Source organism: Antennarius striatus, chromosome 4 (assembly GCF_040054535.1).
Source record: "Antennarius striatus isolate MH-2024 chromosome 4, ASM4005453v1, whole genome shotgun sequence".
In the NCBI taxonomy this organism is placed as follows: Eukaryota; Metazoa; Chordata; class Actinopteri; order Lophiiformes; family Antennariidae; genus Antennarius; species Antennarius striatus.
In genome coordinates this window covers 19866593-19878163 of record NC_090779.1, presented here as the reverse complement: position 1 = coordinate 19878163, position 11571 = coordinate 19866593, and the positions used below count along the sequence as shown (strand labels likewise).

General features: G+C 43.1%; 1 protein-coding gene across 1 annotated transcript in view; it reads left to right on the top strand.

Moving 5' to 3' along the window:
* Nucleotides 1–2351: 2351 nt before the first annotated feature.
* The window catches only part of LOC137594096 (A-type voltage-gated potassium channel KCND2-like), a 33304-nt gene continuing 24084 nt past the window's right edge, over nucleotides 2352–11571 (top strand). The window contains exon 1 of the mRNA XM_068313345.1: nucleotides 2352–3983. Within this exon, the coding sequence (XP_068169446.1) occupies nucleotides 2872–3983 (1112 nt within the window). The 5' untranslated portion in view covers nucleotides 2352–2871. The remainder of the gene's footprint in view (nucleotides 3984–11571) is intronic.

Sequence of the window (11571 nt, the reverse complement as noted above, 5' to 3'; positions counted from 1 at the left end):
GATGTTCAAAAACATTCCAAAATTGCTGAATTAGTTGTTCAACCTTGTTAAGGACATATGCTAATTATTTGGTCTAAAGAGTAAATCCATAAACACACAGATGATGTAATTGAATCATCTGCATGATGCTGTGTCAACACCAATCATCTGAAATGACCTTGGAACTTCTTCGGATGATGCGGACATGGAGCGTGTCAGCACCTTGGGTGATGTGTCAATGATGGCGGCGATACAATGACTGATTCGACACAGTGAGAGTTCTCAAGCTTCTTTAAGTCAAGGCCGTCGTCTGATTGCTCAAACATTTCTGAAAACTGTCTCAAGAAAAAACACAAAGAGGGAAACAAACTGAAAAGAAAAGACCAAAATCATAATAAAAGACGACTGCAGTTTTCTGAGCCTTATCATTATTTAGAAAATGAATAAATCAATAGACGCTCTGAAGCACAAAACCCAGAATGAAAGCTACCATTTATTTTCACTTTGTCACACCCCTAGAATAAGTTTCTTCATTTTATGAGGAAAATACCATTTTCTTCAAGAAGTATCGTAAATTCAGTGCATTTTGACAAATCATGTCATTGTGGTTAAATTATAGCGTATGCAAATGCTAAATCACAACTCTGGCTACCTTTTAAATTAAAAGACAGTGGCTATTTGTGCTCTGACAAGCTTACAGCTATACTTTGGCATCCACCTCAGCTGGGACGCCTGTGTTTGGTGCCATTTGGCAACCACTGGAATATTTAAATGCCCTGATGAATACATAGCCCCTGGGCCTGACTGCTCAAACTGAACACTGAGTGTGCTCTGACATGCTCAGCATACACTAATAGGACTTCTGACAGTCCTGTGCATTCATCCTACAAAACCCAGCGCTGTGCCAGAGGGGACCAGAGGCTGAGTGTGAATGTAGTGCAGATGTAGTACTGAAGATCTGGAGAACAAAAGGCCACAGGTCTGACTCAAATGTGTCCATCAGCGGACGTTTACAACTGTCCTTGAGCAAGATACTGGGCCATAACATTCTCACGCATTGAAAATGAGAGTCTAATACTTTGGACCAGAGCAACAGCTGCAACAATTGTTCTAATGAGGACAAATCCACATTTTGTTCGGGGCTGGAAGTCTGGGTCAGTGGTCAAAGAGGACTGTGCGTCCTCTGGAAGCTCAGTCCCTCTGTGAATTTAGAAAGGACTTTGTAACCCCTATGTGCTCAGCTTAAGCTGGAGGAGATCCATAGAAAAACTAGCAGCAAAAGCGCACACGGGCAGGGACAGAAAGTGTTGAGCTGTGGAAAGCTCCGGTTCTGTCCATGGTGCTGAAAAACAAGAAGGGCTAAAGCAGGAGCGGCTCTTTATGATCCAAACGGTGAATCTCAAGCCAAACGTGGCCCACGCCGCAACACATGCTTCACTGTGGAACTCTTGAATCCCCTTAGCTGATGCCAATGTTGTGTTTCAGAACACGGGAGACATTTCATTGATTATGCTTATTTTGGTAAAATGTCAGTGGAGAAGTGGAGCCCGATGATGTTGACCTTTTCAGATGTGTAACTCCGTTGAAAAAGCATCACAGAACGAACCGATCCAATAAACAATATCGATCCCGATTTGTTTCACATCTGAAATCTGTATATCTATCCCTTTTTTTAAAAAAAAAAAAAAAAAGAAAGAAAGAAAGAAAAGAAAAAGGTGGCAATGAACTTAAAATGTTGCATCGATCAATTTGTCAAGAGAAAACATGCGCATGGTTTCAAGTGGCGTCCATTGCAACCTTTTAATTCTTAAATAAAAACTCAACAAAGTGACGAAAATCAGATTTCTTCTTCTTCTCTTTAATGTTTTTTTTTTAAATTTTTTTAAAATTTATCTATTTTTTTTAAACGACAAAAAGAAAGCAACGAGGGGTACACACACACACACACACACCGTGTGCGGCTTGAGGAACAGGCGAGCGTCAACTTGAGGATTTGGAGATGGCGACTGTCATTACGCATTGAACAGCCTCCCGGAGTGAAGCAGCAGAGGAATTTCTGGGTGCAGATAGGACCACTCCTCCCTCTCTCTCCCTCTCTCTCCCTCTCTCTCCCTCCTTCTCTCCCTGCATTTAATTTCCCCTCCTCTCTCCACAGTCGGGGCTCGGTTGTGAGGAGGGGGGAGGGTGGTCTTGCAGTCGACGGGAGGAACAGGAGTTTATTGAGGAGTAGCTGCAACGGGAGGGGGGGGGAAGAAAAAAAACGCATGCAATTGAGCTCCTGCGAGAAGGGAGAAAAGGGTGAAACATCGCGCTCGGACGAATGACCAACCTGTGCTGAGAAAACTGCCTCTTGAATTGTTTAACTTGTTGATACGACGTTATTCTACCGCTTTTCTTTTCACGTCTGGTCGCAGTGACAGATAAATGGGTGGCGGAATCGCAAGTATTCTCTTCCGAAGATAGGTTGGGGTTTTTTTTTAAATTGTTTTATTTTTATTTTTTTTATTAAACTCACCCGTGGATGCAGTTTAAAGAGCGGTCTTACCTAAGGTGGGTGGTATTTTCCGTTCCTCACATTTTCATAGATGATGCATGCTTTATGGACGGCTGACGGGGTTTTTTTTTTTTTAAAAAACCAATTCATATTTTTGCCGCAAAGTGGGTTCCCATAAATGAACAATTACAACGAGGAAGAGGGCTTGGAGCGCGATACTCAACAGTGCAATGCGCAGTATCAGTAGAAGTAAATGGGTTTGTGTGTGTCTTCTTATCACGCTGCATCCTCTAACCGTCAGTGTCTTTATCTGCTGTTCTTCCTGCAGATGCAATTCATCTGTGAGCCGTAGCACTGTGATAGCCGGAGCAGGGTTGTATTAAACACTACAGGTCAGCATGGCAGCAGGTGTAGCGGCATGGCTCCCATTCGCCCGAGCGGCGGCCATAGGATGGATGCCCGTGGCGAGCACCCCGATGCCCATCCCTCCCCAAGACAAGAAGAAAGGCAAGGACGGACTCATCATCCTCAACGTGAGTGGGACCAAGTTTCAGACGTGGAGAACCACTTTGGAGAGATACCCGGACACTTTGCTGGGAAGCACAGAGAGAGACTTCTTTTTCCACGAGGAGACAAATGAGTACTTTTTCGACCGCGACCCAGATATTTTTAGACACATCCTCAATTTTTACCGCACGGGGAAACTACACTATCCACGCCAAGAATGCATATCTGCGTACGACGAGGAGCTGGCTTTCTTTGGCATTATACCTGAGATCATCGGAGACTGCTGCTATGAGGAGTACAAGGACCGGAGGCGCGAAAATGCAGAGAGGCTTCAAGATGATGAGGAGATGGACATGAACAATGACGTCACGCCGGTGAACCTGACTTACCGGGAGTACCTGTGGCGGGCTTTTGAAAACCCTCACACCAGCACCTTAGCTCTGGTCTTCTACTATGTCACAGGCTTCTTTATCGCCATATCAGTGATGGCCAACGTGGTGGAGACGGTCCCATGCGGGACTTTGCCCAACAGGTCAAAGGAGGTGTCCTGCGGTGATCGTTACGCGTTGGCTTTCTTTTGTTTGGACACTGCGTGCGTCATGATCTTCACCGTTGAGTATCTCCTCCGGTTAATCGCAGCTCCCAGCCGGTACAAGTTCATGAAAAGTGTGATGAGCGTCATCGACGTGGTCGCCATCATGCCTTATTACATCGGACTGGTCATGACGGACAACGACCAGGTGAGCGGGGCTTTCGTCACGCTGAGAGTCTTCCGCGTCTTTCGGATTTTCAAGTTCTCCCGACACTCCGCGGGACTGCGCATCCTGGGCTACACCTTGAAGAGTTGCGCTTCCGAACTGGGCTTCCTACTATTCTCCCTCACCATGGCCATCATTATCTTTGCCACGGTCATGTTTTATGCAGAAAAAGGCTCCACAGCCAGCAAGTTCACCAGCATCCCCGCAGCGTTTTGGTACACCATTGTCACCATGACAACACTGGGGTAGGTGTCTTTGCGGATCATCATAAATCACCGCCTCAAATTGCTTTTTAAAAAAAATTTATTTATTTATTTTGCGTTTGACAAATTGTCACATTTCTTCCGAAACACTTCACAGAACATTCAGGTCAATCAGTTACTTTATTATTATGACATTAATGAAGTATTTTTATATTTCTAATTCTTGCGGAGTTAAATTACCTTGAAGAGCAATCCTCATTACCACAAATGGTCGGATACTGGTCCAACTAAATGTCGTGCAGCCACAGGTGTGCGTTTATTGGGCATATTAACGGCCTCTAGCGCTGCTCGGCCCACATGAGAGATGAGATTTATTGAAGCTCCGTGCGCGCCTTCCACCGCCTACCAATGAGCCCCGCGTCTCCACAAGCAACAGAACCCATTAGAAGGTCTGGGGCCTCGCTCCTGGTCCAGGGTCCTCACTGGATCAGGATGGTCTGGAAAGGTCCGTTCCATTAGAGACAGATGTTTTTAGTCCAATCAGGAGGCTTGGTGGTGGTGTGTGTGTGTGTGTGTGTATGTGTGTGTGTTTGTGTGATGGCCGGGGGGGGGGGGGGGTGTCTTTTATCTTAATCCCACTTTACAGGAGAGCGGAGAAGAAAAGAGGCTTCAAAACGACATTCCGCATCCACATCCACACTGAGGCACAAGTGATTAAAGAAAAGACAAAGTAGTTTTACAAAAAAATGTACCAATGCGCGCACACACACACGTGCACACACACACACACACACACACACACACACACACACAAACACGCACACACGCACACCAACCCCCCTCTTCACAGAGGTACAGTAAACGTTTTGATGCCAATTACATCAACGTCAAACGCACAATGTGCTGATGCAGCATGAAATAATTAAACCGCTTAAGACGATTAGATCAGATTCATTTCTTTTGATGAGCGCAGTCAACCGTTCCTCTGCTCTGCGCTGGTTATTATTCTCATTCTTCTTATTTGTAAGACTATTTTGCTCCAACTCTGCATGGCGGTCCGTTTATTTTGCTTTCCAAGGTGCTGAAAAGTTGCGCCAATGAGCCGATTGGTTCCCATTTGACTTTCATCTGTTTCATGCGAATGGCGCGAATGCGGCATTTTTTGGCTGCCTTGAGGGTGACGATATACAGTAGGAAATAATAAACAGACTATAATTTGTGTGTAAAAATATTCTTATTGCTTCTTTTCTCGCTGCTGCATGACTCTGAGAAGCCACTCCACCAGTGTGTCAACCCCCCCCCCCACACACACACACACACTTCACTGCTGAAATAGAAATGAAGTGAGAACAGCCTTTCATTTTAAAGTCATAAAATCACACATCAGACATGGCAAAACAAATCGCCGCAGGCTGTGCTTACTTGTGTGTGGCGGCCCTGCGTTTCTAAGGATGTGTGCTTGTGTGTGTGTGTGTGTGTGTGACATAATTCGATAAACAGAAAGTTTATGTGTGTACTTTAGCTTTATCTACATCATGAATATTCAATGCCATGCAGTCCTGGTTCATTTAGGGTTGTTTTTTTTTGTATCGACCCCAACTGGTTTTGCTTGCCCCTATATCTGCATTGGTGCAGCCACTCTGCACATTAGCTGTGGGTTAAGTTAAGCAGGGAATACATGCTATTATTTAAATCATTATTATAAATTATCACTACGCTGGCGTGTATCTGCTGTCATATTGTGGATGACATTTAATTAGAGCATTTTCAGCCCTCTTAATGGCTCTCAGTCAATACCAGTAGAACTACCACTCACCCCGAAAATGACCAGTGATATGCACGAACAAGCTGACGCCTCAAATACGATGCTGCATTGGCCATTCTTTCAATTTGGATTCAAAGCGCAGGTGAACGACCAGTTGTGTAAAATGGTCCATGATTTATCTTTGGGGAGCAACAACAACGTCGCTGCATTCAGCTTCCCTTTGTGCTACTAAAGATGGATGGAGAAGGATGTTCTGCCGTGCAAGAACAAACCTGAAATGTCCTTGATAATGGGGACATTTCTGTCACTCCATTGTAAACCCTTAAAAGCCTGGATGACAGATTTGCATTCAGAACTCGAGCCTTTCAGTGGTGCAGAATGCTGCATAGTGGACCACCGGTGGAGATGCTGAATACCCATCAGTGTAAGACAAAGTTGGATCCCGCTCATGATCCATCATCGTCTCGAGGGGGGCGCTTTTTAAAGTAAACCGTGGGACCCCCACATAGAGCTGAATAGTAGTTCACACAAGTGAGGAAAATATCTATCGTCTATACTCCTACAACTACCTTCAAATGCTTACCTGATTGGGAGGGGAGGGGGATTTTCTGATGGTTTGTTTAAGATCTCAGCATGCAGGAAAAAGTTGATCCGTGACCAAATAGTTATTTAAGTCAGATATGAATGGGGGAAGCATTTTTGTTCGGTTACAAATAAATTGTCTGGCGGCTGCGCTACTGGCCGGAACCTCCCTTTTGAAGTATTTGATTTCATTCTGATAGCCAATGATGCTTTATGTCTGCATGCTATCATGATGCCTTTCCACTACATATATTTTCAATTTCCCTGCCTCATACCCTGTGGAAGTAAAGACAGTGGCATGCGTTCTCTCCCCCGCTGATGGCCCATTGATTGTGCTTAAGCAGACGTGCAGACATTGGGGAGCAGGGGCTCCTGTTCAGAGGCACTTGGCAGGCAGCCTGAATGAAAAGGAAGGGTGCCTGAAGACCAGAGGAGAATCAATAGCATTGTGCAACTGTGTGTCACACCTCTGTGTGTCTGCTGCTCTGTGCCACCAAACACAGGACAAGAACCACTTATCCCTCCTTATTTATTGTGCCTAATCTCTGTGGCTGCTTTTGGATACCTGACAAAGAGCAATCTGCCTCTGTGAGGTTACTGCTGCCAATATCTCCAGGAATTGGGTAACTGGGTGTAATATATGAGATTTTTATCTGCAGTGTTATATTTTGCAGTATCCTTTAAAACTACAGTAAAACTCTTGTCTCCCAGAAATTATATTTATAGACAACTACAGCAGATTTCAGCCGCAAATACATTTATAAGAGTAAGGTAATCGATGCTCAGAGACAACGTTAGCCTGTCGGAGTGAAACACTGTGTTTTGTGCTGCATTGCAATTGCAGAGAGATAGTCAGAGCGACAGTGGCCATACAAAGCGCAAGGCCACGACTTCAGAAGTCACAGTTTGAGTCTAGCCTGTGGTTACGTTTAGAAAAAAAATGTGAAAAGCTGCAGAATAAAAAAAAAACAACAACATTACATTTTCTCTCAGTGAATATTTTGTCAATATCTTCTTCTTTAAAATTGTTCAGAAATGGCCTCATTCGTTAATCACCAACATTTTCTCATTAAGTTAATAAAAAATACAGTTGGTTAAGCATTGCTTTTCCTTTATAAACATATTTACAGCTGCATATTAGTTGTATTTAAAAAAGATCTCAAGGAGAAACAGCACAATTTGGATTTGGTCTTGTTAATTCAAGGCAGACATATCTCCACATCCAGACAGAGTTGCTCTTTATTAGCCTGGAATCAGATGGTGTAGTGTTTTCCTGCTCTATCTTTTTTTTTTTTCTTCACCAGATGATCCAAACAGTCAGGGTGAATTAGCTGCAGTGGGAGTTTTTTTTTTTTTTTTTTTTTTGTGCTTCAGATCTTTTAAGTGATTTAAGGTGTAATGGAGTGCACTGTTGAGAGCAGCTGTGAAAACGGTGGTAGTCAAGCGCAACCCACAGGGGAAGAGTGTAGGGAGGACAGGATATAGTCTGACAGACACGTTCCTCTGGACATAACAGACATTACCTTTGATAGACATAACAGGACCTTCTCCTTTGTCAAGAACGTTTTTTTTTTTCTCATTCGCAGACACTTTCCTCCCCATCCTGATATAAAAATCATTTTTCACCCATTTCCTCACAATGAGAGGAAAGATCCTCTCATTACTGATTTGCTGCTACGTATTCTAAGTGCATTGCCCTATGGCGCAGCAAACATGGATTTGCGTCGCACATAACAAATGCAGAATTTATCACCACGTCGTTCGTCTGCGCCCCCCCCCGACTCCACCCACCAAACAGGAAAGGCGTGACAAGTGAGATTTATAAGACATGAGGAGGCAAGGTTAACAGACGTGAGGGTCGCTGTAAGGCCCATAAAACAGCTCAAGTATAACCATTATCATGCTTGCCAGGTTTGACACCTCAACCCAAAGGCAATCAAAGCCTACAATGTAAAGCATTAACGTCAATGCGGTACAGAGTGAAGCCATTTGAAGACCAAACCCCCTTCGCTGTCTGTCTCACTGCATGCCAAATGTAAGTGAAATGTACAGGAACCATCTAGAGGGCCACTGAATCTGTACCCAAGAGATAACAAATGCATTCTTGATGATATAGTACTCATGTGGTTGAATAAATTACCATGCCCCTGGCAGGCAATGCAGAGGATTTTTCACTCTTTTTTTTTTTTTTTCTTCAACTGAGCACGGCAGTCAGTGAGAACATTTGGTGTGTTTCATTATGTACTGCAATGGGTGTCATTTTTGTGTTCAGTAGAATACATTACACCACTTGGCATTGTGTACGTTATGCACATTATGAAAATCAGCAATCCATTATGAGCAACCTGATGTATTACGGCGTAAAGCAGAAGCGGCTGATGGGAGATGTGTAGGCTGCCATTAGCCTATAAGCTCACGCTGCCCCTCCAGGTGCTTTATTGGGGGGGGGGGGAGAGGTGATGCTAATAAGAGGAAGGTATAATAGTCCTGAAGTGACAGGTGACTTAATGAGGGGGACCTGGCACTGAATGTGTCCTGTGTGAGCTTCTTTTCAGCTCATGCAAATGACTGCAAAATGGAAGAGCGTTAGCGAGGGATGGGAAACTGGCAGCTTACTTCATTAGAGATTACAATCATTGAGGAAGAGCAAAACATTTTTTTTTTGCGAAGCCATAAATAACCAGGCTTCTGCATTTAAAAAAAATGTTCTTAATGTGTAACTGTAGCCCTTTATTGTTGTTTAGGTGTGGGTTTAATGATTGCTTTTACACACATACACACACACACACACACACACACACACACACACACACACACACACACACACACACACACACACACACACACACACTGTACATATATTAACAATAGGAATAAAATGTGGAATAGAAATGTGTGGCCGGTCAACCCCGAAGTGCCAAACACATTTTGGCCAGCTGTATGGTCGATGTGAGGATATTGTTTGTGTGTGTGTGTGTGTGTGTGTGTGTGTGTGTGTGTGTGTGTGTGTGTGTGTGTGTGTGTGTGTGTTTGTGTGTGTGTGTGTGTGTGTGTGTGTGTGTGTGTGTGTCTGAAGTGACTTTAAAAGCAGGCATGCGTCACTGCAGATGGTCGGGTTGATAAATAATCTATATGTCAAGGACAAAATGTCTGTCTCTCCATTTGATTAGATTCCTTTGACAACCCGTCTTCCAGGCATCCCAATAATGTCGTTCAATGATTTTTTTTTTCATTAATTCGCTTTGGATGAGCTGTATTATGTGGGGACTTAGACTAGCTTGTTCTTCGCTTGGATCTGGGTAACGTAGTGTGAGGACATAAAATATGGCATCAGTGGGTTTTTTTATACTGCTCAGCAGTTTTATCTTCTTTGTATTGCAAGCAACGTCAAAGATTAATGGAATTTTCCAGAACAAGATTAAAGTTACTCGAAATGAATGCAGCTTCACTACATTAGGAAATAAGGAGAAATGTGAGAAAACACATCCCCTCAATTTCATTGTTGTTAGAAAGCATTTGCTCTTCGTGGCTCCACTTCTATTCAATCTAACCGTCCAGAATCCCTGACCCAGCTTGAGTGAATTAATGAAAGGGGCATATATTTCCTTTTATGTCCTATCTTGAAATTTGATATGTTGTAAAAGATATCAGATGCAGTCTACGCCAGATCTCAGGATCGAATGGTGTGCAAATGATAAACCCCGGTCCAACAGCTATCTCCCCCTCCAGTGCGACATGGCTTATTTACATACGCTGCATTTGCATACAGATGGAAATGGCTTGTCTGGTCGTGGAGATTGGTATGCGGACGTACATAATGCCTCCTCATCACTTAGTACAAAACGTATAACAGAACTCAAAGTGGATTTTCTTAGCATTAGATCCGCACAGTTATCGCGTCAGTATCATTTTTTTGTGATTGACAGAAGAAAAATGTGCACGACTGCTGATTGTCAGGATGTTTGTAGAGATTATTGTCGATGCTCAATTTTGATTTGGATTCAATGCCAAGTAGCACCGTGGACAGAATTACCAATATCTACAGTATCTGGGTATTGTCATTGCTGAAGGATGTAGGATGTCATTCATCATCTTTGTGCCATTATAGAATAGATGATCAAAAATTTGCCTTATTGTCACCATTATACTTTTTTTTTTTTTTACTATAAAAACTTTGTAATAACTTAAACACGTGCATTTTTGAGGAAATGATGGCATTAGCGTAAACAGTCCATTCCTTAATAAGACTGCTCATTGAATTTTCTCTTAGTATTCTGCGGATGCAAGTACAGATGCTCAAAATAATATATTTGTGAGTGTTGTGGTGAGAATGGCTTCCTCCCATTTGCTCTCTCTCTCTGTGTAAAAGCAATTAGTTTGTGGCAGCAGAGGCCGCAGAGGTCCCCCCCCCCCAAAAAAAAGCAACAACGCCATCATCTCACTGCAGTGACTGACCACATGATGCAATGATTAGGCTGCCCAGTCAAGGACAATGTTGTTCAAATTACTTAAAACTTTCTCGATGTTGCTCTTTTGCCTCAAGCAGCAGTGTTCTGTGAGGACACAGGGCGAACAGGAGAGTAGAAACGCTTCACAAACTTGTTGATGGATAAAGTTTGTCTTGAAGAGTTGCTGCTCTCAAGCCAGAGGCCGATCTGCAAAAACTCGCCATCTGCTTTGGTCTTATTTCAACCTTAACGGCAGTTGTAGTATTCCTTTAGATATTGAACATTGGTGAACATGGGTAAAGAAAAAAAAAATTCAGCACCATTTACAGTACGGCACATAACCCACAGACATACATAAATGCAAATACAGAAATACAGCAAAAGAGGTGCTTCCAGAAATAAATAACAACGCACAAACACACCAGAGTGATTCAGGGATTCAGGGAGTTGCTGGAGAGGGTTTCTCATCAGCGATGCTGAAAAAGAACTATTTTTATTTTAGTGTATGTGCTCTGATGCCATGATTCCAATATTTACTGAGAAATATTACGGCATTCACCTTTTTCCTAGCGGCTCCTTTGTTCATCGATTTTTCTTGTCCCTTGCTCTCATCCATTGTGTTGCACACATTCTGCAGAATCTCCATATTTGCCTTAGCTTTTCGATTTCCTGGGCCTTTTTTCAACATGAATGCATCAAGTTGAGTTTCTTGATGTATTTGGGTTTTATTTTCTGCAGTCGTTTTTTTTTTTTTAAACGGAACCTTTGCATTGTCAGCATTTAGTTCATCTGTTCCCAGAGTCTTGTTGTTGAAATCCTGTAAAGTCAAAACAGG